General features: G+C 32.2%; 3 protein-coding genes across 4 annotated transcripts; 1 reads left to right on the forward strand and 2 right to left on the reverse strand.

The window, feature by feature from the left end:
* Positions 262–1,557, reverse strand: LOC109333050. The gene is made up of 4 exons (XM_019568291.1): positions 1,153–1,557; positions 838–1,042; positions 574–740; positions 262–432 (listed from the first exon to the last, which is right to left on the reverse strand). Exons 1-4 carry the CDS (start codon positions 1,508–1,510, stop codon positions 281–283), a joined length of 882 nt encoding a protein of 293 aa, XP_019423836.1. The 5' UTR covers positions 1,511–1,557; the 3' UTR covers positions 262–280.
* On the forward strand, positions 5,839–16,013 carry LOC109333048 (isoamylase 1, chloroplastic). Its single transcript, XM_019568287.1, has 18 exons — positions 5,839–6,319; positions 6,880–7,062; positions 7,463–7,558; positions 7,644–7,796; positions 9,368–9,459; positions 9,842–9,983; positions 10,089–10,196; positions 10,583–10,668; positions 11,065–11,136; positions 11,228–11,354; positions 12,478–12,564; positions 13,513–13,605; positions 14,285–14,440; positions 14,765–14,848; positions 15,041–15,121; positions 15,209–15,291; positions 15,353–15,470; positions 15,632–16,013. Exons 1-18 carry the CDS (start codon positions 5,945–5,947, stop codon positions 15,893–15,895), a joined length of 2,400 nt encoding a protein of 799 aa, XP_019423832.1. The 5' UTR covers positions 5,839–5,944; the 3' UTR covers positions 15,896–16,013.
* On the reverse strand, positions 19,038–22,945 carry LOC109333049 (ethanolamine-phosphate cytidylyltransferase-like). 2 transcript variants are annotated; one of them, XM_019568289.1, is made up of 10 exons: positions 22,834–22,945; positions 21,883–22,316; positions 21,277–21,512; positions 20,896–21,047; positions 20,504–20,575; positions 20,310–20,377; positions 20,091–20,211; positions 19,901–19,960; positions 19,688–19,810; positions 19,038–19,506 (listed from the first exon to the last, which is right to left on the reverse strand). In XM_019568289.1, exons 2-10 carry the CDS (start codon positions 22,236–22,238, stop codon positions 19,435–19,437), a joined length of 1,260 nt encoding a protein of 419 aa, XP_019423834.1. In that variant the 5' UTR covers positions 22,239–22,316; positions 22,834–22,945; the 3' UTR covers positions 19,038–19,434. The 2 variants fall into 2 exon arrangements, with proteins under 2 accessions (XP_019423834.1, XP_019423835.1); XM_019568290.1 differs by lacking the exon at positions 22,834–22,945 and having other exon boundaries at positions 21,883–22,458.

Consider the following 26,070-nt stretch of genomic DNA (forward strand, 5'->3'; position numbering starts at 1 on the left):
TCTATTTCTTTTATTAATTCTCTCAGCCAGTGTTATTAAACTCGGACCGGTCATTGACTCGGTCAGGCTATCGGGTTAATGAGTTACTGGTCGGACCGGTGAGTCATTGGTTGAACCGGTTGACTCGGTTTTCGTCAATAAATTTAAAATAATATTAATACCTAATATAATATTGTAAAGAATATTTGTCATAAAGGCAACCTTTACATAAAAATTCATTACCAATTATCTAACATTTCAATAGTAAAATAATGAAGATGCAATAATTTTAAGTTTTTCATCATATCCAAGGAGACAAAGTTGCTTCCAAGTTAGGCATCCCTTCTTCAACAAATAAATCAGAATCTTCTACAGCATTACTTTCATTTTGATTCGAATTTTCCATGGTATTGTCTTGTCTATCATCATCATCATCATCCAAATTTAATTGAACTGTAACAAAAACAACATTTTAATATAATATAGCAATTAACATTAACATAAAGTGATATCAAATATGTACCCAAATAAAGTGATATCAAATATCAAATAATAAATCATAATTCATAATCATAATATAATCAAGGTACATACCATTATCATCATAAATTGGTTCAATTGTCATATTAGCAAGATCATTACGCAATGCCTCAACCTCCTCAATGGTTAAGAAAGGTGGTGACTCCTCCATTACCCAATTAGAATGGTCATCAACTACTTCAAAATTGATGGGATCATAACTTTGATTTCTTAGTCGGTTCCTAAGTTTAGTAAGTTGATATTTTGACAACATATCAATATAATAAAATCAAAGCAAATTTAATTATATATAGAAGCAAGTAATCATAATTATTGTACCTTTGTTGAAGCCTCAAGTTGTAACGAACATATACAAGATCATTTAACTTTTGATGCTCTAACCTATTTCTTTTATTTGAGTGAATATGCTCAAAGACACTCCAATTTCGTTCACAACCAGAAGCACTACATGTTTGACTTAAAATACGGATTGCCAATTGTTGCAAATTTGGTGCACCGCATCCATATGATTCCCACCATTGATCTAAAATAAAAAATATAATAAGTTTAATACATATACTCATATTCATAATATATTGAAGTAGAATTATAGAATTATTAGAATATAAATTAACTATCAATCACTAATTTTACCTGGTCTCACTGTAGTTCTTTCACGAATAGCAACTTGTCTTCCAAAATCTAATTCAGAATCTTTAAATATTCTCATCTCGCTTGTCAATTTAGTATTCAAATTAGGATCTCCATAAGAACACCTTTCAATGACATCCAAAAGGCCAGATATTGTGGATTTATGTTTTTCAAATTCTACGAAGTTGAATCGGCAAGCTGGATTTAACCAATAGCCCGCAGCATGAAGATTCTTACGAAGTTGAGAATCCCAGCGACTATCTATGATGTTCAAGTAAGGTTCCACTTTCTTTTTATTTCTTTGGAACCTTTTCACCATCTCTTCTCTTGCTTTATAAAAAGCTTGATAAAGAAAACCCATGGCAGGTTTATCTTCACTATCAACAAGACGTAACAAACAAACTAGTGGCTCAGACGTAACAAACACACTCTTTAGTGTAGGTTGAGCTCCTACAGTTGTTCTCGGCATAAAAAACTCACCAATGCGTCCAATGCTTTTCCCCCTTTGAGATCCAGAAGGTAATGTTATGGCAACATCTTCCACTCTATAATCACTTGGATTACTTTCCTCGTACTCTTCTTGAGTTTTTCTTTTCTTGTTTCTGCATTCATCAATATTTTGTTTCATTTGAAATTTCACATCCGCAGGAACTTTCTTACATTGCTCAACTTGCCCCCTTTCTCCAGCCAAATGGCTCTTGAGCCTATTAATTCCACCACCTCTGATAATCTTTTTACAATAGAGGCATGATAAAACAGTTTTTCCATTACCTTCAATAGCTTGTGTACAATGCGCCCAAGCTAAATCTGATTTCTGTCTAACATATCTTTGAGAGGAATTTTGTATTGATGCTTGTGAAGAAGGTGGTTCTATTTCGCGTTCATTAGATTGATTAGAAGACATCTATAACAAAAGCATAACAAATAACAATAACAAATCATCATATGGAATAACTTAACAATATAGAAAACTTATAAATATTACTATATTGACAAAAACTTATTAACTATTAACTTATTATTATATTATCCTATATTCCTATTACAGTATTAGTAATCAAAATTGAAGTCGTTGAACAGTGGCAAATTGAATTCGTGAATTTTGTATTACTGTTATTTATAATTATTATTAGTTTATTACTTATCAAAATTGAAGTCGTGAAAGTGTGAAACAGTGGCAAATTCATTCAAGATTTTGAAGTCAAAACACTGCACTATTTCATTCAAGAATGCATCATGTTTAAAGATGAAGTCATGAAACAGTGGCAAATAATTGAATTTAATGAACTTCAATAACAATGGCATACACATGGTAATGACAGTACAGTGACGACAACATATAGTAATATAAGATAATTATTATGGATAATGACACGTAAAGCATAGGTTATTGATAATCAAAAGTGAAAAATACTTACACTCACGACAGATTGCAGATGACACTATGGCAGTTTCACAGGTTTATGACAGCAAAGATGAAAAGAGGCAATTCAAAATTAGTCACTTGTATGCCACTATTCAATAATTCTAAAATTAGGGTATTAGTTATAGCCCAAAACGACGTCGTTTTGGGCTTTTTTTCTCTTAAAAATATACCTCACAAAACGACGTCGTTTTGAGATTAGCGGTTTTTTAAATAAAGGTGACTCTCCGGTTCAACCAAGAACCGACCGAGTCACCGGTTTTTATATAACCCGACCGAGTCAAGCCGGTTCTTCCCGGTTCATGTGCATAAACGATATGATATGTGGCTCGGACCGGTTTGGAGGCCGGTTCCCGGTTCAACCGGTTGAACCGGCCGGTCCGAGCCGGTTTTTACAACTATGCTCTCAGCACAACCTCGCTAGTTTCATGTGCTATATTTTGAAGAATTCTTCTATCTTTTGAAATCTCTTCCATTCAAAAGTCTTCTTTAAATGTAATTCTATAATATCTTGCTTCAAAGTTTTTGAACATGGATCTTGTTGCTTATGATAATATTTGGCAAGAATTCCATACAACACCATCCATTTTTCAAGTTGTCTCACAACAATTAATTCAGCTATTCTGATAGTATAAAAGAGTTTAACTTAAATGATAATAAATTTAGTTCTGCATTCCCTTCAATGATAAAAAAAATATTATACAGAATTTGAAGTTACAGATCTTCTAACAAAGGTTTTGGAGCCTTTTCCCTTCAATCAACTTTTATATAAGATGAGAGTTGTCAACATCCACTCTCCATCTTGAGGGGGTGTGTTGAAATATATTTTAATATTTTAATTCATATTGTATTGAGCTAATAATTAGTTTAAACTCACTTACCTTTGCCTAACATGAAATTATTATAAATTTAATCTGCATGTTTAAAATGAATGTAAAATAGATTAGCTAGTTAGAAGTTAAGAAGAATCAAGTCTCTTGTATTTTCTTCATAATAGATTAATTAATTTCTTTTTTAATTCTTTCAAATCTTTCATTCATCATTGATATACACAATCATCTTTTTTATTATTTCTAATACTCCACTCAAGTTGTATCTTGTTATACACTTGCTTCTTATAACTGAAATCTTATTTAAAGTTGGCATAATTTTTGAAAGAAAAAATAATAGAATATACACATTTTTAAAGGAGAAATAGAAGATATACTTAAATCTAATGTAATTTACTAATTTCCCACACAAACAACAAATACATTATGTATTGTGAGTTTCTTTTTCTAGTAGATAAGCTTTCTTGTGATTCATGAATTCTTAATTAGTTATATTTTTTTGTGTCCAAGAAGAAGCAGAGGCCACACATATACTTCCATGAAGTGATTCCATGTATAGTTGAAATGGGCCTCTCCTTTGAATTGGTTTGGCCTAGAAACTATACCGGGTGAACTTAGAGCGAAAAACTTATATGAAGACATATATAACACCTCATATTTAGAAATAAATAATGATGTAAAAACTGTACCGTATCAGCTGGAAAACCGGACCCCTAACCGGTACGGTATAGATGTTGAACCAATCAAGTATCAAAATCGGTCAAAACTGATCAAAACCAGTGAACCAACCGATATTTGACTAAACCGACCGATTTATACACAAATGTTTTTTAAAAAAAACTTAAAAACTCATTACAAGGTAATTCATCTTTCCAACCATTCTTCAACACTTTAACGCACATGTTTCCAAGGTATACTTAGATTACGCATTTTGGTTTCTAACATTTGTGTGTAATCTTAATATCTCAACGACATTTGTGTAATCTTGGAGTAATATATGAAGATAGGATTTGGGACAAAAATATAATCTCAATATAAGACAACTTTGACTCATTGATGTTAAATGTTAAAACTTCAAATTTATTTGTTTTGTAGAGTGAGTTGTAAACTTGTGTCATTTATTTATTTATATTTTGCGGTTGTTAAGTGATATTTTTGGATTGATATAAGTTTTGTAATTTAGACTTTGAATTTGTTAAAGACTTAAAGTTGTTTGTTTATGTGAATTTTGACTAGATTATGAATATGAATTATAAATTTGAATATCTACCTATTTCAATTTTTTGTTGTTATAGGTTTATAAATATAAGTAAATATGTCTGGTTTAACTGGTCTGCAGTTTAATTACTAAACCATCGGTTGAACTACTATATCAGTACTTTGACCGGTACAATTTTAACAATACTAAAAATAAATATATTTATAATTTTTAGTACTATTATTTATAACTAAATTATAATTATAATTAAAGTTTTAATTTATTGTCAAAATTTTATTGATATTTATGCAACACAATCATGGAACATTCGGAAGGAAAAAATCTGATGAAGTGAAATAATAGCAAGTCAAGTACACAGTAAATCCAATGTGCATTGATCGAAGAGTTTAATTACTGTGTTGCAATCTAATGGCTGATACGCATTTATTGCAGAATCACCTTTTTCTCCATTTAAATGGGTTTTCTTTTCATCTAGAGGTTTTAGATAATTTAAATGAGTCTTTGGTAGTATTTATATATTTAATGTAAAATTTTATATATTATTTAACAATTGTTTATATTAATTATATTTAAAAATTAATAATAATTAAATATATAAGTGAATAATGTATTGATAATATAACATTGATGAAACAACTCACATTTAAATGGAGACCATTTAAAATAATTGGACTATAAAAAAGTATGAGACTATTTACATTCCATAATATTTATCTAAGATAAAAGATTAAAATTCATCTTAGTAAAATGCAATGGAAGTCTTATGATGGCATAAAGTTTCTTTCTATATTGTATATTCTTATAATAATATTTAATAGATGAATTAATAATTTATGATAATTACTCCACCATTACATGACTTTTTATCATTTAAGAATGAATTTAGATGTTAGAACTTTTTTTACCAATTAGATGCAATATATAGTTACTATTTTTATAAATGTATTTATATTATACACTTTTTAATATCACTGTACACTTGTGATTGGTTGAAAAAAAGTATATTTAAATTAAATTTTAGTAATTACATATTTTTCTTATAAATCAGGAGCAATAACACATTAACATTAAGTAATATGCTTTTTGAGACAAAAAATATCGACCGATCTTACCGCACATGCCACGTGTACTTGAAAGTAAAGTTTACATTAAAAAAAATAATTTGTTTTATATTTTAGGGGGTAGATATTTTTAGTTGAAACATATATCATCAACATGTGTATGTTTTTTGAGGATGCGTATGATTGAAGAAATGATGATGAGAAAGTGAGTTCCTATAGTCCACACATTCCAAACTAAACTGCACTCTTTCTGTTTGATGAAATGCCAATTCCAATTATGGGTTTCTTCAGTTTCACCCTCACTCACAATGCACCTTCTTCAACTTCCCTTTTTTTCTCCCAAAACTTGCTTCACTCTCATTCTCAATCTGGACCCAACTTTACTAATCTCAACAAAAGGGTTTCACACTACCATAACACCATAAAAATCAAAACTTTAGCTTCTGGGAATGAAATTCACACTGAAACAGTGGTTATGGTGGAGAAATCACAATTGGAGAGTTGCTTCCAAGTTTCAAGGGGATACCCTTCTCCATTTGGTGCCACTTTAAGAGATGGTGGGGTCAATTTCGCCATTTACTCTCTCAATGCACTCTCAGCTACTCTATGCTTGATCACTCTTTCTGATTTTCAAGATGTGAGTTGTTTAGTTTTATTAGTTAGTTAACAAGCTTATATTTGATAAAAGAGATGCTAGTAGTCTTTTTTGGTAAGGGAGAATTAAAAAACAATAAACTCGGCCTTTCGTGCCTGATCCATTTCATGGTGCATGATTGTCCCTCCCAACAATTGTCGCACACATGAATGGAACCCTTGACATTTTGGTCTTTCGCCCCTAATTTGATAAGTCAATTGGAGTGACTTATATGCTAGAGAATTTTAAGTCATCTACACTTATCAATTAACTAATAAGCTAACATTACCAAACACTTCCAATTCAATCTGCTAGCTTATCTGTCATGACTTTTCAGACTTCAATTAGTTTTTCAGTCTTTACCTGGTTTTTTAGCTTTTGAGTTACTTGTGCTAAACTGATTCTATGAACCGTGTTGGAATACATTGCAACAACTAAAACCAGTCACACTTTGTTTATCAATGAATTTATTGTACATACAAATCTTGAAAACTTTTGGTAAATTTTACAGATTTTGAACTTAGTTTGTTGGTACTAAGAATTTCAATTTTCTATTGTTGCAGAATGTTGTGACAGAGTACATTCCTCTTGATCCGTTGATTAATAAGACTGGTGATGTGTGGCATGTATTTCTAAAAGGAGATTTTAAAGATATGCTGTATGGATACAAATTTGGTGGCAAGTTTTCTCCTGAAGAGGGACACTACTATGACTCTTCTCGTATATTGTTGGACCCTTATGCAAAAGTTAGTGCTTCTGCACCCTTTTCTTCAATTTTGATACAGTGCCATTGTAAAGCTTTTTACCTTGTCAACCAATCTCATTGTGGCGTGTAATCATAAGAGTCAAATATGGTAATGCTACTTATATACACATATCTCCTTATATGTACATTGTTTTTACCATCTGATCATAATTGGTTCCACCTTGTTTCTTGCGCACCTATACTATGATTCAGTTCCTAAACAAGTTTGAGAGATTTGAGAGTAAGGCATTAAGGACGTGCGTGTAGAATTTTGCTTTCCTATAATATAAATCAGAAAACTAGTGAAGAGAAATACAAGAAAATCATTCGTACATTATGTTTTTAAAAATTAAAATAATCAATTTAAACAGACCCTACTAATATACTACTAATTTGTCTAGGCAGTTATAAGCAGAGGAGAGTTTGGGGCTATAGGACCTGATGCCAACTGTTGGCCTCAGATGGCTGGAATGGTTCCTTCTTCTTTTGATGATGAGGTGCTTTATTTATTTTTGAGGTTGTTTACTCAAACCTTTTCGAAGTTTTATTTCACTGTTTAACCTTGCTATGCATCTTGTTTAGTATGACTGGGAAGGAGATTTGCCTCTGAAGTATCCACAAAAGGATCTTATCATATATGAAATGCATGTGCGGGGGTTCACAAAGCATGAGTCAAGCAAGACCAAGTTCCCTGGTACATATATTGGTGTAGTAGAGAAGCTTGACCACTTAAAGGTGAAGTTCCTGATCATTTCTGAAGTATTTTAAAGTGTTCTTTGGGACATTTCTTTATGCTAGTGCATATTACATGAAAACAGTCCAGTGTCTCTCCTGTTAAAACTTGAAAGTTATAGCAACAGTAATGATTTAGTTCCTCTGCTGGAATTTTTTATTTTATTTTAATATATATTATAGAACATTATGGCATCATGTGATCCATGTACATGACCCCACCTAGTGGGAAAGGGTTGGCTGTTGTTCTATATATCTTATTGTAAAAAAAGGGCGGCCTAGTGCACGAGGCTCCCACTTAGTGGGGTCTGAGGAGGGTAGATGTACACAGTCTTACCTTCGCAAGCAGAGAGGTTGTTTCCGGTATTTGAATCTATGACCTCATGGTCACTAAGCAACAACCTTATCTTGCGCCAAACTCATCCTCTTTATATTTGTTATTGTATAAAAAGAAATTAACCAAAAGTGGAAAATTACATAGAAGAAGCTAAGATGTCCTCTAAAAGAAGTAATATTTGTTAGATATGTAAAACCATTGATGTGCCTTCACCCAACCGCTTAAGCTTTTGGGAGAGTTGGTTCTTGACATGGTGCCAGCGCCTCTATGATCAAGTGGTCAACACTTCGATCCTTGTCGTCCCCACTCTTCTAAATAAATAAAATTTAATTTTCAGCACAAGGTATGGTGGGCCTCTGCATAGCTCATGCTTGGCATGTGAGATACATAAAATCATTCTTCTGCCTCACCCAACACCTTAACCTTTCGGGAGAGATTCTTGACTTGGTATCAAAACCTCTAGGACCAAGTGGTTAGGAGTTCGATCATTTCCTTCCCTACTTATCTAAATAAACAAAAGTTAATTTTCAACACAAGGTATGGTGGGCTTATGCATAGTCAACGCTTCAATCCCGAAGGGCTATGTCGTGAGGGAGCTTGTTAGACACATAAAACCATTCATCTGACTTCCCCCAAACAACTTAAGCTTTTGTAAAGTTAGTTCTTGACAATATTAAATCAAATAGGCAGTGCCTGTCAATCTGTCCTTAAGGGGTAACCTTGACAAACAGCTTTGAACCAAAGGCCAATAATGAAGCCATAATGTTCATTTTCATTCAGAAGTTACAGGGATGAACCTGAATCTAAAAACTTCTAGCTTCTCCCTCATGACAACACATTACATTCTAAAAAATATTGTACACTTCTGAATCTAACTGTAATGAAATCCCCAATGGTAGAAGGAAAGATCCATATTGTTTTTTTCCAGTTAGCCATCATAATGCATGATAGTAAGTGGATTTTCTTATGGAATTAGAAGAAGACTTCGGGCTTCATCATACTCTCATCAATATGTTCAGAATATTGAGTCTCATGTACTATAAATTTAAGGTCTGTACAATTGTTCATCACCGACACATTTCTCCCATGCTGTTTAATAAGATGTTTGCTTTTCATGAACTTGGATTTGCATTATTTGTTTGGCCATTGTATTGCATTATTGCATAAAAGATATGAAGGCATGAACTGTTAGCTAATCCATGACGAAACTGTTTTCATTTGTCATTTTTCATTGCAGGAACTTGGAGTGAATTGTATAGAATTAATGCCATGTCATGAGTTCAATGAGTTGGAATACTTCAGTTACAATTCTGTGCTTGGGGACTATAAGTAAGAGTGTCCTTCAGTGAATCACATGGCAGTCCATGATTATAATTTTCTTGAGTATCCTGCTGACGAACAAACATCAGACTTTGTATTTTCTTATCAAACCATTACCATTTTATTTTTTACTATTGGCTCTGTTGGAATCTTAAAGTCAGATGCTAGTCATATTTTGCCCTTTTAGATAGATTTTTTACCCTCTATGCTCTTCCATAGTGCAAAGTATCATGTCAAACTCTTACTCCAAAATCCAAATCTTATAGCTTAACTTGACAAACTCATGGTCTCATTGGTTGGTATTCTACATTTGTGTCTCTGTACAATTCTTACTTGTACCTTTAATTTTATTTTGAAGTGTATGATAATATTGTATCTTTCTTTCATTTAGGGTCAACTTTTGGGGGTATTCAACGGTCAATTACTTTTCACCAATGATCAGATACTCTTCCGCTGGTATAAAAAATTGTGGCCGAGATGGGGTTAATGAATTTAAGTTTCTGATTAAAGAGGCACACAAACGAGGAATAGAGGTGAGCAAGATAACATATGATTTCATTCTGTCAATTGTCTTGGGTTTCTTTTTTAGTTTTATTTTTTAATTAGATTGTCTTTTCATCACTATATTACTTGAGCAGGTTATCATGGATGTCGTTTTCAATCATACAGCTGAAGGGAATGAGGATGGTCCCGTTATTTCTTTCAGAGGTGTTGATAATAGTGTCTATTACATGGTAGCTCCCAAGGTACCTCAACAATTTTGCTCTCATTTTCAAACTTCCTTGAAAAGAGAAAGTAATTAGAATGGTGCCTGAATGCAATATTTTATTTATTGCTGAAGTTAGTAATTTTTGCTTTTTAGCACGACGACAGCTCAGGACCAGTATTAGGTGTCATCCAGTAAACCAGAAGTATTTCTCCTCACAACGAGGGTTTATGCCATGACTATACAAAAATACAAATAGAAAACCCATTTTATTAAAATCTGCATCTTTACTTCTTTACTTTAGGCTTGTAGTTATTGTGCACTTTGGGTGTATGGTTCTGTTACTATATTTTTATTTATACACGTAAGTTTTGTTACTTCTAAATCATGCATAATGTCAACTAGACCTATTTTCACCTTTTTCAGGGGGAGTTCTATAACTATTCTGGATGTGGGAACACATTCAATTGCAACCATCCAGTTGTACGGCAATTTATAGTGGACTGCTTAAGGTGTGCTCACTGTGATAGCAGTGGTATTATTTTATGAAGTTTTTTTCTCATGGAACTTTCTAATTGTTTTAAACTTTTTTTGGAATATTATTAGTTTTAGTCATTAAAAGATTGTCGACTTTTGTGCTTATGGGCATTTACATGCTCGTGTGCCGATGGTGTACATGCATGCAGTTTTACATAGAAAACTTCAGATATATAGAGCATGAACAATTTCTTAAATCCGTCACAGAATATCTAAAATCTAAATCCCACATTAATGATTCAGTTTCAAGTCTCTTGTCACATAACTAGCATATCACTTCGAATATAATTTACCTTAACAATAGCCTTTCACATATATACATTTCTTTTATATTGGATTGATGGTCTTACTGTTTTTCCCTCGTGCAACAGATATTGGGTTTCAGAAATGCATGTAGATGGTTTTCGCTTTGATCTTGCTTCTATTATGACTAGGGGTAGCAGGTTATATATCATATAGTGCATTATTACTCAGATTTTGCTGGAGATCGATGCATCTTACTGTTCTTTGTTTCCTTTCTTTGTCTGTCATTAGTCTCTGGGATGGAGTTAATGTATTAAGTGCTCCAGCAGAAGATGACATTTTGACAATTGGAACCCCTCTAGGCAACCCACCACTGATTGACTTGATCAGTAATGATCCAATACTTCGAGGAGTGAAGGTTTTTCAACAACTTAAATTATTCTTTTCTTTCAATTATGAAGCTTGATTTGTTTTCAGTTTGAGGATATTCATTGTATCCATGTTGAGATAGGTTTATACTTTCCAATCATTTTAAGAATATATTGAAGTAAATTTTGGAATGAATGAATCTTTTATATGACAACTTTCATGAAACTAAGCTGATATCAGCTAGACAATAGTGCAAACTGTGTTGTAATATTCTGTAACCTAATCAGGATGGTACATGTAATCTGTCTACACATAGGGTAAGTTTGGTGTCTTGATGTGGGCTTGCAATTGGCAAGGTTAGAATGGTGGTGCTGTTTCCATTATTCTCTTATCTAAAAAGAGAGATGAGTGCCGACATTTCTGTCTAAAGAAAGTAGTCGAAGGAAAGATTGGTTTGAATGGGCTAACTGGTCATGCCATGGCTTTTTATGGTTAAATCATATACAATTAGTACAAAATTGTTTTCAATGAAACCAATGAAAAGAGTGGCATTGTAAGGGGAGTTGATGGCATAAGGAATATGGGTGATGAAAGAAAAGAAGTATGATAAATAGCAGAATCCTTATGAATCTGAAAGAAATTTATGAAGTGACCCAAAACACTAGTTAAATACAATTTAATTTCATGAGTTGCTTAAAGATTCCATTGGTCTAAATAGGCGTATATGGCTAATTAAGTAATTTAAAAAGATGGGCTAAAACAGGTCATAAAAATATTTAGGTAATAAAGTTGTTATTTGCAATAGATGCATACTGTTAGTGGCTATTACCTTCCATCGCCTTCTGGAACTTGCATAATCGCAAGTAAAAGGCAGTCTTTCCTTCTAGGTGTTGTTTACTCTCTGTTAAAGTATTAAATCCTCATATAGCTTAATAATATGAGCTAGATTTTTCGGTGGAGTTAGGGTCAATTTAACTAATCATTTTAACACATTATTCTAACATGCTCTTACATCACCTAGATGGAGTGCCTAGTGCAAGTTGCCAGGTTGTGTTGGACTCTTAAAATATTTTGATTGGTCATTGTAATCATTATCTGGCTTTTAGATTAGTTTTCGTTCTTTTGGAAGCAGTTAGCTAACATGGAAACTTTCTTAATTTCTTTATTTATAGCTTATAGCTGAAGCATGGGATGCTGCAGGCCTCTACCAAGTTGGCACATTCCCTCACTGGGGTACTTGGTCAGAATGGAATGGGAAGGTCAGTGCTGATATAACTTTTTGGATTCATATGTTCATATAATGCTGTGACTGGAAAATAAGAGTATGTTGTAGGACAGCTTCAAATGAAGCTCTCAAGTATGTTATAGAAAAAGAGAACTTGTTAATACAACGCCATGTGGAATATAATAACTGCATCAGTTCTAGGGATGTGTCTTGACTAACCGTTGGCCTGTTTAAGTGAAATTGTAAGAATAATTGCACCCGGTTTCATTTTTTATTGAGACTAACCTCATTTTAAATTAAATGAACTGGGAACACTGGAATGCTGTTAAGCTTTGAATGCAGTTTCTTTTGCCTTCATTATTCTTCTTTCCAAAATTATAACTAATGGTAGGATCTACTATTTATGATAGAATGTTATGACATCATCGATCTATATAATCGACCCCACCTAGTGAGATTAAGGCCTGGTTGCTGTTGGTAGGATCTGCTATTTAAATAGTGGATTACTATAAACTACATATAAATGACTCCCCTTTCTCAAATGTTCAATCTTAAAGCAAATTGCTGGACGATTGACACTGCATAAAAATAGTCAATTAATTTGTATGAATAAATTAGAATGATTTTTCTCCTTTCCTAGACCAGTCTACAATATGTATAATTACTACTTACTAGGACAACTGGAAAAGTGGTCATATCTAGACATTTAGCCATAATCTTCTTGATTCCCTTACTGCAAACTAAGATGCTGACAATTTGACCGGAGACTTCCGAGTTTCAACTAAACACATTATTTTCCTCAGCATGCCCCCTATGTTAGTTGTTTGCTTTAACGTAAGCAATTCTCTTTAAACTAGATGATTGGCTGTTGCATTACTTGCTAACTTTCTAAAGAATGCATGATATACAAATTGTATTACCATAACATGCATTCGTGGTGATGTTTATTAACCTTTTACTGTGCAATTCTTCCATTTTGCAGTATAGAGATACAGTGCGCCAATTTATCAAGGGTACAGATGGCTTTGCTGGAGCTTTTGCTGAATGCCTTTGTGGAAGTCCTAATATATATCAGGTTTATCTGTTGTCTCTTGTGACAGTAGTAGTTAATTCGTATTATTAGAATATATGAAAGTATTTTAGAATATCTTAAATTATATGTTAGAAAATATTAGATAATACTTAGATATAGAGAGAATATATCATATTATGGTGATTATATCATGCATTTGTTTATAGTATCTTAGAAGATCTCTTAGGGTTGAGATTACTTTACTTTATCTTTAATGATTTATTTCCTTATTTAATTAGGAGTTTAATATTAGTATAAATAGGGTTAGTATTTTGTCTTTTGTATCACAATATCATCACATCACCATTGACAATACTATCATTACAACTTACTAATTTGATCATTCATTTTTCTCCTACCATATCTAAATCCTATCATTTCAACCTGGTATCATCCATGATATCCGCCTTGAAGGAAGCTTAGGCTTGTGATCCTTTTGCCAGTTGGCTTTTCAGTTATCACCTTTTTTCCCACTTGCTCTTAGTCGTTGTTGTCATCCTACTTTCAAGGCTTGAATTGGAAACGATGTATTAAACATCCTATTGGGCTGGCTTCAAACTTGTTCAGTATATTATTCGCATGGGATCAATTTTAATGCTTTAGGCTTTCTGTTGCTACCTTCTTTTCTTCTGCTTTGTGCTTTTGTGCGGTGGGCGTTAATTACTCGATCTCTTTGCCACAGGGAGTAGGAAGACCCTGGAGTAGTATCAACTTTGTATGTGCTCATGATGGCTTCACTCTAGCAGACCTGGTGACCTATAACAACAAGCATAACCTGCCGAATGGAGAGGACAACCATGATGGAGAAAATCATAATAATAGCTGGAACTGCGGACAGGTAAATGTTAAGAAACTGCTTCAATGTTACATTAATGTTACTGTCTTCTACTTTTCTTTCTAATGCATGGTAATGTATTGTAGATTGGTGTACTTCAGATTAGAATCTTCTCCACATATTTTCATGTTTTTTCTTTCCACTTTCTCCATAAGTTGTATGTATCTTCTATGTTTGAGCTTATCATGGGGTCACATAGCACTTTCTGTTTCTTAGTCCTTAAAATATTGTACTCAATGTACTAGAATCAAGTCGTATACATTAACGTTTAATGAGTTAATATGACTTTCGTAGTAAGTGTTAATTTCATTTCCCAAACTAATGTAGGAGGGGGAGTTTGCCAGTATCTCGGTGAAGAGATTGAGGAAACGGCAAATGCGAAATTTCTTTCTCTCTCTCATGGTTTCCCAGGTAAGGCCCAGTTTGACAGCAAAGTTATAGTTCTTTTCCATGTGTTTGTACTTGAAGGATTTCGTTACGTTCTATATAAGCTAATAACTAGTCATGCCCCAAAAAGTTGTGTAGGTCTCTATTTGGTGTATTATTTGATTGAATTACTTTTGCCAAAAACTCTTCTTTACTGACTTTAGTTTATCTTATCAGGGCATTCCAATGATATATATGGGCGATGAATATGGACACACAAAAGGGGGAAACAACAATACCTATTGCCATGATAACTACGTGATTCTCTTTCTCGAGTCGAAATTTCCAATGAACATCCTGCCATGTTGTTAATTCTAATGACTTAATCTTCAACCTTTTTTGCAGCTTAATTACTTCCAATGGGACAAAAAGGAAGAATCCTTATCAGACTTCTTCAGATTTTGCCGCCTCGTGATTAAATTCCGCCAGTAAGTACCTTTTGCTGGACTCTTGCAATTTCTCAAATTCTGACGACACGTAATCCTGCAGGGAATGTGAGTCCCTGGGCTTAGATGACTTCCCTACATCAGATAGACTGCAATGGCATGGTCATTTTCCTGGAAAGCCAGACTGGTCCGAAACTAGCCGATTTGTGGCTTATACCATGGTACAGTCCTTTTGTTCCCCATATTCAATGTCACACGGATATCATTATATTGGACCGAAAATACTAGCCTTTGAACATATTTATCCTCTTCGGTCCTTTGCTCAGATACTCTAAAAATGACTAATTTTTTTTGCCTTACTTGGTATTAAAAATGAATCCAGGTAGACTCAGTGAAGAGAGAACTTTACATTGCTTTCAATACAAGTCATTTACCTTCCACGATTACCTTGCCGGAGCGTCCCGGATACAGGTGGGAACCCCTTGTAGATACCAGCAAGCCTGCGCCGTATGATTTTCTTACTCCTGACCTTCCTGGAAGAGATATTGTAATACAGCAATATGCTCATTTTCTTGATGCTAATATGTATCCCATGCTTAGTTACTCTTCCATCATCCTTTTGTGTACTCCAGATGAAAATGATTAGCCTGGAGAATCCTGCTTCCTTGTAATCAGCAATATATAATCTTATTCCTTGTATACTGGAACCATAAACCAATCTGTTGACCCGTAAATAAAGTATTGAAAATTTTCATTTCCTCTTATATAGGAAAGGAAACTTTAAGGAATCGTTTGCGAGTTGAGTTTTGGAGGGGGAAGAAGGGAAATGAAAGGTTTCAGAGCTATGAAATACATTTGTGAGATGACTTTAAAGCATTCCCTTTCCGTTTTCCCTCTCCAAAACCCAACTCATAAACGAACCTTAAAGGGAGGAAGAAACTGTATTTAGTATAGAGTTCTATGAAAAACGGACACTTCGAAGTAGTTATGTCCAATGTCGTGCCCATGTTGAAACGTATGCATATCAGACACTTCATGGACACCTTTGGATGCTTTCAACTATATTTTATACCGTCATAAATAGATATGTCATACTAATTATATAATGTTATGTTATTATTTACCATCTTTACAATTACTCATACTAACTTCCTAGATAGAATGGTGATTGAAGAGTGGACAAGTTGGATTTGTATCAATTTACATGTTTTGCAATGCTTTTATTAATATATGTGAATGACCCTTCATAAATATTAACATTTTTTTTGGGAAATTAAAATATGGCATGTAGCACATATTTAAATCAAGCACTTATTAAATTAAATCTTTTGATAATTGTCACATATCCATTGACAGAAGACTATTTTATATAAGAATGCATGTGGATATTAATGGTATATAACATCCAAATACAAAAGTAATCAACATAATGTGAGATAGAGTAATTTTCTTTACAAAGAAATAGATCACAAAACAGTAATAGCAAATGAATTAGTGTAAATAGAAAAGAATCATTCCTTTGAAACTGCTTTTTCCTTTTGCACTTAAATTAAAGAATAAAAATATCATATCATTATATTTAAGAGATTAAAGTATCATATTATTCTATTATTTCGTGTTGTTGTTTGTGATGTAGTTGTCTCTTTTAAAAAGATTCTAACTCATTCTAAATATGTAGATATTGTAGTTAAGGAATGGAGAGAAGATAGGCTCTACTATTAACTATTTTGCTTCTTCCACACTTTTCTCATTTTTCATTATAAATAACCATAATTCTCATTTATGTTATGATTTCAAATATACTAACATAATATGTTAAGGCCTCTATATTTGTTCCCTTAGGCAGATTGTTTTTGGTATTACCAACTAATTTTTGTTGGGGTTCGTGGCTGCTACTTCCAACAAATTCGCTCTCAAGAATTGAACTCTCGACTTTGGACATGTTTGCTAGTTAGTTTTATAGGTAAATGAATTTAAAATAAAATAAAATATTGTATATCCAATTATAAATAAAATATTAAAATAAATATTTGGAAATTTTGATTTTAAAATATTTATGTACTTTTTTACTTCAAATATTAGTTATATAAATTAATAAATAACTATATAAATATTGTAAGTATTTATTGTGAATTTTCAAATTTCAGCTAGTTATAAAACTAGTTTTATTGATCAATAAGACTCTAGAGGGTATAATTGGATGGAAATATTTGTATTACTTATGGAGTGATGACTCCAACTCTTCTTGAATAAAAAGAAAAAAATAAGGTGGTGGGTTGAACTTAATTTCAAACCAATATAATTACAACTCAATTGGTTGATTTAGTTAATAAATAAAATTTCATTAAATTTTCTTTGATTATGCTTCCCAAAATTAATTGGTTGATTTATATATTTTATTATTATAGATTATGAAAGAAGTTCCTACATATATATCAAGAAGCCCTCATGGGTCTTCTGACTATCTTACTGTTTATATTTGTAAATTGTATTTATAAGGAAATAAAAAAAATTATTATTAAGAGGATAAGGGCTACCTAAGTTAAAGTGGAAATATAAACAATTATATTATTTAGATAAATTTTGAAAAATAGCCGAATTACAGAAATGAATCTTTTTCAAAGTAATGTTTTTTTGTTATATTTGCATTCACTAATAATTAATATTATATCATTGTAAAAATATAAAATGAATATAACAAAAAGGGATAACCACTTTCATTCTATATTGACAAATAATTTACAAATATAAAGAAAACAAATAATTTCTTGTATAATTTATTCTTTATTATATATTATTTGTAAGATACAATGAATCCTTCTCAACACCCCATCCCACAAAATTTTAAATTATAAAATGAAAATAATCTCTATTGTTGAGTATATATTAAAGGAAGAACCAAATCTATTAATTTGAATTGTGAATATCACTCTCCCAATGAAAATATTTTATATGGTGGAACTAATTTTTATAAAAAAAGATTGAAGTTTAAGATTTTTATAAAAAAAGTATTCAATCCTTAAAATAATATTTGCTAGTTATTTGTGTTATTAGGAGATTGCAAGAATCTACGATAGCTAGTGATTTCAATATAAAATTATGTTGTAAAATCTCCATAGAATGATTATTTCCTGTTTTATAATTTAGATTGTAAGTGATATTCTCACTAACATCATTTGTTTCCTTTTAAATAATTTCTGAATCATCTTATTTTCTTTTTGCATAGAAGAATTATTATTTTTATCCTTAATATTAATAAGAATTATTATTTTGATCCTTAATACTAATAACAATTCTACATTCCTCATCAATCACAAAGTGTTCAAGCCCTTAGCTAAGATGATTGCTTTGTCAATGATGGCAACCCATTGGAATATGGTAGTTTAGTTTCCTTCCGATATGCAAATACCTTCCCCTGCCCGTTATCGGTTATGAAATTGACCTACATTTAATTTTGTAAGAGAATATATTATTATAGTGGTAGCGGCGACAAGAACATATTTTGTTGTGAATATGCTTGTTTAAATTATTAAAGATGTCAGGTCATGTTACATATACAACTATAATTCCTTAACCTAACTTTTGCTCACTTGTTTGTTTTCTTTTATTTCCCAAACATGTAAAAAATTCATCTAAAAATCAAATGACTAATAAAAACTGTCACAAATTAATGTTGGCATGAATGAGAACCCTAAAAAGATTATATTAATTACAAGGTACATAAAGAAATTTAAAGAACATATAGAATCAGATATTTAATTTTTTAGTGGAATGTTTAATCAATAAAGTTTTTAATGTTTACAAATTAAATTAAGACACCAACAAGGCATTGGTCTAGTGGTGTAAAGCTCCACTGGATCCTCAAGGTTGAGAGTTCGATTCTTGGGAACGACACATGACTTATTAGAAGAGATAATCACGAACTTCGAAAATGATTAGTTCCTTCCTCAAATTATTATTTTCTTTGCATAATCCACAATTCAATTACCAGCATTTGGCTTGCTTGATTTCATTACAGTGCTCTTCAATGTCATTACCTCTACTCTTCTTCATCCATAAAGTATGTATATATTCCTTCTATATGCAACATCTTCGCCACCGAGCTAAACTCGAAGAACATTCGCTAACTAAGCTGCATCAATACTATAACGAATTTAATATATATATACTGACAATGTAGATATGCTATTCTCCAGAGACATATATTTTCTCTTCATAGTATCGCTGCTCACTAAGAGTCTTCTTAGCATTGCGTTTCTGCATTAGACGAAAAAAATCGATGAGGACGCAACTATGTCACCTCTGAAACTGAAAGATAAGCTTAGGCAAATTTGATGTTGGTCACATACATTAGAATACAAATAGAAATTCTGAAGGTTGGATATTCCGAAAGCCGAAAAGGAAAGGAAAAAAGAAATAAATGTGATATAGAAATTACCATGTAAGCTTCATGATTAGCCATTATCCTTTGTGCTACTGAAGTGGTAGTAATATCTTTAGGGCTTTGAAGCAAGTGGAATATTCCCATGCTTATTGGAACCTCATATGGATCACTTTCACTCTGCACAAGATAACTTCTTCACCGATAGGCCGAAAAGGGAAATGATATTGTATTCGAGGTGGATAAAACAATTGCGACGAGCAAACTTACATGTAACGACTTCTCAGCAACTGTCCCGTGTACAACCGCGGAGATATTGAAAGTTGTGATCTGTTTGATTCCAAATAATAAACCTCATGATAAGAAAAGTAGTTAATATGAGGCACACACCGAGAAAAACTCGAATAAAATGTAACAGATACTTTAATGAAATCCAGCAAATCTAGAATTGGATGCATACCATGTCCTTTGTAATTTGCCAAGGTGCGCCAATAATGACTTCATCAACATGACGACAAGCAAGCACACTAAGGCTACGCTCGTGCAGATGCATGATTGGATACCGATTCCCTCGATGTTCACTGCAGGGAAGTTGTTAGTTTCATATTCATGGTTCACACGAATATATAGACTACGCCCCTAAAGTCAACTTCGCACGATTTAAACAAATATTACACACCTTACTGTCTTGTCTGAGTGGATACCGATTAGAAGAAAATCTCCAAGCTCCCTAGCCCTCTTAAGTATCTGAAAGAACATTGAGTAATGGATAAAATACAACAAATTTAGTTCAAATGGTGCCTCTTGGATCATGAACTTTAGCATTTGACTAAGAGTATAACAAATTACACCTTATATGAAACTTATGTGTACCTCAACATGCCCGGCATGGAAGAGATCAAATGCCCCATCTATGTACACAACACGAGCATTCGGTCCGGGTGCCTAAAATAGGATGAGATAACAATGGATTATCATATGAAATAGTTCCTCAAACTATGATAAAAACAACCAATTTCCTCTGCCCATTTTTAACTTGAAACAACTTATTGTGACATAAATATGAAATCAATATTTGTTGCATTAATTAAATCCATATAGTTATTAATATATATTGATGCTTTTTAGCATACCTCTAAAAGAAACAACAGAAATGTATCAAACTAAACATTCACCTAAAGAAACTCATTAATTGGTTTGTAGAGTTATGAACAAAATATACAGTATTTCTTTGAAAGAGTCGACCGTGCAAGCAACTGTAATACCTTGCCATCTGAAAACTGGACAATGCGTCGGGAAGTTGGTAGGAATTGGGATATGTGAGAACTTTTTGACCGGTTCTCTGCTTGAGGTTTCTCGTCAGTACCATTATGGTCTTCACAAACTTTCGGATCTCGTAAAGAAGTCATTATTCTTCCTGCATTGAAGCATAGTTAGAACAGATACATACGATTAGCCTCACAATGATTAAATGAAGCCTAACTGCATATATACAGACACACATTACAAAAGCTATTTTCCGGTCATTCGATTCTTCTCGGCAAAACACTTAGAACAAGAAAATATTCCATCAACGACGCAAAAGATGTAGTCACGGTTCACAAAACTTATGGCTTTCCTCTGATATAAATAATGAAACTTAGTACCTACGATATCTGTACTGGAAACTCCTTCTGTACGCTTAATTTGCTTGTAACGGCCGGCTCTCTTGGCTGCAGCATAAGCATCTGTTCCATCCGGAAGCAGGCAAGGATCATCTCCGTGTATGACATAGTCAATTTTGTATTCATGAAAAAGACGATTCAAGAATTCCTCGGTAATTGCATATGGAGCCTCAGTTATGACCTCATCTACCCACTTCAATCCACTGACGAGGGCCAGCCTGAAAGATAAACGACGTTTTCAATTAAGAACTTTTAATGCAGCTTTAAAAATTACCACCAGAAAAAGGGCGGCCCAATGCACGAGGCTCTCATAAGGCTATACATGATTTACAATTAATAAGACTACAATCTTACTTTCTGGAATCAATTACATGATTCTGTAAGTTTCACTCATATAACTCTACAAATCGAAAAAAAATCATGTTATGTAACTTCTATTCTTACACTTAAACTGAATAGTAGTTTCAGCTAAGAGAAAAAAAATCAAAGGCTTAAAGAAGAAAGTGAAGCATCTCACAGGGTACAAGACTCTAAAATGTTCGATGCATTTATATCGAAAATTAAAAACACAAACACAAACATTTATACCTCTCCTCCATGGACAAAACAGGTGGACCTTTATTTGCCAAGATCTCCTCATCACTAACAAGGCCAACAACCAATTCATCTCCAAGAGCTTTCGCTTGTCTGAGTGCATTGGCATGACCATAATGCATCAAATCAAAACAACCATCCATGTAAACCCGAACTCGCCTCTTGCCGGATTTCTTCTTGTGGAAAATCCCAAAATTAGACAAGGAGCATGGCAACGGCAGATGAACACCAATCCCGCCGAAGAAGCTGGTTGATAAGCCTAGCAATGCTGCTGTGACCATAAAACAACCAAACACATAGGGGTAATAGTATACCCTCTCCCAAATCCAATTGTTATTTTCATAATCCATATGGTACTTTTCTTATTTTGTAAACTTTTATCTCAGAAGCTAAATTCCTAATGCTATTATATATGAGGAGGCACAGACCTGAAATCAAATATCATAGCAAAGGGGAATTAAATGCATTTTATTCTCTCCAAAATTATATACATATTCCATTGTTTTCAACCTTAATTCATACAAACATAACTAGGGAAAAAACTCAAAACAAGAAAATCATGCTTCAGCTTCACATATTGAAGGAAAATATTGACCAGCCACCACAAGGAACCGTAAGCGATCATGAGTTCAAATTCCGGAAACAGATTAGGTACCCTTTTGTTTATGTAAAATCTATATTCAAATAAATAAAAAATAGCAATTGGGGTATCCTTATATTTCTGAGCTAGCTCATAAAACACATAAAAAATGCAGCTTTATTTGGAGGGAAAAAACCAGAAACAAAAAATGAAAAGAAACACAAATCCTAAAGAGAAACAAAAAAATGAGAATTGATATGTAAACAAGTGCAAGAATAATTGAATCTGGTAAAATGAGAAATTCATTTTATAGCATGCAAATTGCAAAATATAACATGAAAAAAAGATTGTCATAGAATCTGAACCTTTATTTTTCTGGTTTTTTGTGTGTCTATGTCTCCTCTTTTCTCTTTCTCTTCTATCCCTTTGGATTCTTACGTAAGAAAACTCCTCAAACTTTGTTTGTGGAAATAACAAAGCTTTGTCTGAACATAAGATTATGAATTTTATATATTATCACTTAGTCATTTATCATTCATATTTAACATATTTAATGATCATTATCTATTCAGAAAAAATAACACAAATGAATTACTATATACAAATATTTAGTCAGTACATGTAATACAGTCATATTAATGTTATTAAATATATTGGAGACAATGAGAATGTACAAATAATATATTTATTTTAACTATGTGAATATACAAGTAATATATGTCTTTTTATCAACGTGAATATGCGAGTAATATGTGTGTTTTTAATAATGTAAATGCACAGTTAACATGTGTGTTCTTAGTAATATTATGAATGTACGGATAACATGAGTGTTTTTAACCATGCGAATATATGAGTAATATATGTACTTAACATCACGAATGTACATGTAACAATATGTGTTCTTAATCATACGAATGCATGGGTAACATATATATTTTTAATAATATAATACTATATGTGTTCTTAACCATGTAGTAAAAAATTATCATCCCATATAGATGCACGGTAACTTACTAGTTCTAATAAGAAAGTTTTTGACCAACATTCTGGCAGTATGAAGAATGGACCCACCTTTGATAGCAATAAGGAGAAATCACATGTTTTGTACTAGTACTAAAAAGTATCCCTTATTCGTGATTGATGTAAAAATATATTTAAGTTAAAAATTTAATAATTAAGTATTTTATCCGATCAGAAGTTATGGCACATGAAGTAACACACTCTTTGGATAAAAGATGTCATCCCTATTCAATAGGGCACCCACACCAGACTTGGGTATTTTTCAAGAAAAAGACTTGTGTAAAGATGTATGTATGTAGATACAATTAATAAAATCTTAATAACATACTAAAAATTTAATTCTAATTAAAATTTAGTCATAAACAATAACACTAAAAAATATAAATACATTTATCTTCAAATGTCGTATATATCTACATATTTTTTATTACAATATTTATATATCATTTTCATTATGATTTAATAGTCCAATTAGGATGGCGTTTTTTGTATAGTTCAAGAATAGAACAATACTGGATGCTTTCTTTATGTAGATTTTCATGGCCAGAATCGAATTGAACTAGTCATGAGTGCTTTGGTTCGATTTAATTTATTGATTCATTTTTAAATCAAATATGTTAAATTTTGTCATATATCTCTAGGTTTTTTCATTGTGTTATCTTTCCTCTAAAGTCTTGTCTTTACTCAAATGTTATAAAACATTTTTAGATACCTTTTGACTATATGAATTTACGACATAGTGGATCATGCTACTTTGTATCAAATACCACCTAATTGTTAAATTTTCATTGATTTCACGAGTTTAGTTGTGTTCTTGCAATTATGTACACTATGGAATTGTCAATCGTACCGATTACAAATATTTTCTTATAAAATTAAATGAATTAAATAACATTTTTGGTTTGATTTAGTTCAAGTTCATCGGTTTCACGATTCAATCTGAAATCAATTATATCCATAATTTCACCGCTAAATATTTATAATTTTTAGCGTTCACTCACAATTTTTTTTGATAGAAGTAACTTTAGTTTTATACAATCTCCTCAAATAAGAATGAATGTTTATGTAGTTCTATATGAGAAGGTTAGAGAATATGCATATTGATATGAGTTTCTACTCTCTACAATCTAAAAACAATTTAGTTTAAAATCTATGTGCCGTCAGTGTAAAGTTTTTACACTATCGGCACATCATCTACCGTTGATTTGTATTACTTTTGTATGAGAATCAATGGTAGTTAACATATGAATGGTGGATGATTGACTAACAATGTAAAAAACACTTACATTGTTAGTATATACATATTAAATCCATCACAATTTATATTTGAATGTACATAAATATCAATATCTAAATCAATTTAGATTTCTTAGGTGTATAAGTCCTCTTCAAATATCTACAATTAATCTACACAATTCTTGAGCATTTAGATATATTTTCAAATATCTTTATATGATATTATCGACTAATATAAATTATTTAGGATCACAAATAATACCATCTTATTTAATTACCATATTTTGAAAATATCAAAACCTAAAACAAAAAACTTCGGGTCTAATATGTAAGTTTTTATTGGGCTTGGATTTGTACTTTTTTCAAAGGTTAAACGACGCAGTCTCATTGTCGTTTTACATCAAACCAACAACACCATATAACCCATAATTAGGGTTTTCCATCACCACGAAGGAGAGAGAAAATTTCGAAGCAATGGCATCAAGAATTTCTCTGAAGGCGAAAGGGAAGAACTCAAAGGGATCAAAGGGAAAAGAGGATCGAACAATTTCTGAAAGTGTGAAGGAATGGAGCACTTGGGCTTTGAGAAAAGCGAAGGTTATTACTCATTACGGTTTCATCCCTCTTGTTATCATTGTTGGTATGAATTCCGATCCAAAACCCCAAATTTCTCAGCTTCTAAGCCCCGTTTGATATGATAGAATCTTTATCTATCATGGGTTTTGGTTTTAATATGATGTAGAAGAATCAAGGATTCTGTTATTGCAATAATTTGTAGTTGTTTTCTTTGGATTGTGATTGTGATTCATGCTTTTTAATGCATTGGATATTGGGTTTTTGTAATTATGATGAATGTTTAAGGCTAATGGTTCTTCTCATATTAGACGCCTATTTTGGTTTTCAAATGATTTTCATATACAGATCAATTAAGCACAAAAATCGCTTAAGGTTAAGGTTAATGGTTCTTCATAGATTACAATAATGGGTTTTTTATTCTGAAAAAAAGCTTTAATTTTTAATATACAAATCGCTTTGACATTCATATATTTGTTTGGTCTTTCTTTTACAAAAAGAAAAGCTGAAATTCCTCTTCACAAAAGGTTTCTGCTAAAAGTGCTTATGGATTATCAATATTTTTGAAGCGGTGAGGCCTAAACAAATAGGGCTTAATTTGCTCATGAACAAATATAATTATATGCTAATTTGTTGACATCAAAGTAGTCCAGAATTATCAACAAGATGTTGATCTAGTAGTGTAAGCCTTTAAGGCCTCATTAGATCGGTAGATAGATCTAAATGTTAATGGTTCTATTCGAGTGACACTTGTTGGGAGCGGAGCATGCACC

This window comes from Lupinus angustifolius, chromosome LG18 (assembly GCF_001865875.1).
Source record: "Lupinus angustifolius cultivar Tanjil chromosome LG18, LupAngTanjil_v1.0, whole genome shotgun sequence".
In the NCBI taxonomy this organism is placed as follows: domain Eukaryota; kingdom Viridiplantae; phylum Streptophyta; class Magnoliopsida; order Fabales; family Fabaceae; genus Lupinus; species Lupinus angustifolius.

Coding starts and splice junctions, on each gene's coding strand:
- LOC109333050 (XM_019568291.1), bottom strand. CDS start 1,510: ATGGGTTTTCTTTATCAAGCTTTTTATAAAGCAAGAGAAGAGATGGTG. Junction 741..837: donor AACTTGAGGCTTCAACAAAG/GTACAATAATTA, acceptor TACTAAACTTAG/GAACCGACTAAGAAATCAAA. Junction 433..573: donor ACCAATTTATGATGATAATG/GTATGTACCTTG, acceptor TTTTTGTTACAG/TTCAATTAAATTTGGATGAT.
- LOC109333048 (XM_019568287.1), top strand. CDS start 5,945: ATGCCAATTCCAATTATGGGTTTCTTCAGTTTCACCCTCACTCACAAT. Junction 10,669..11,064: donor TTTATAGTGGACTGCTTAAG/GTGTGCTCACTG, acceptor CTCGTGCAACAG/ATATTGGGTTTCAGAAATGC. Junction 12,565..13,512: donor GGTCAGAATGGAATGGGAAG/GTCAGTGCTGAT, acceptor TCCATTTTGCAG/TATAGAGATACAGTGCGCCA.
- LOC109333049 (XM_019568289.1), bottom strand. CDS start 22,238: ATGGATTATGAAAATAACAATTGGATTTGGGAGAGGGTATACTATTAC. Junction 20,576..20,895: donor TCCAGTTTTCAGATGGCAAG/GTATTACAGTTG, acceptor ATCCTATTTTAG/GCACCCGGACCGAATGCTCG. Junction 20,212..20,309: donor CACTCAGACAAGACAGTAAG/GTGTGTAATATT, acceptor ACTTCCCTGCAG/TGAACATCGAGGGAATCGGT.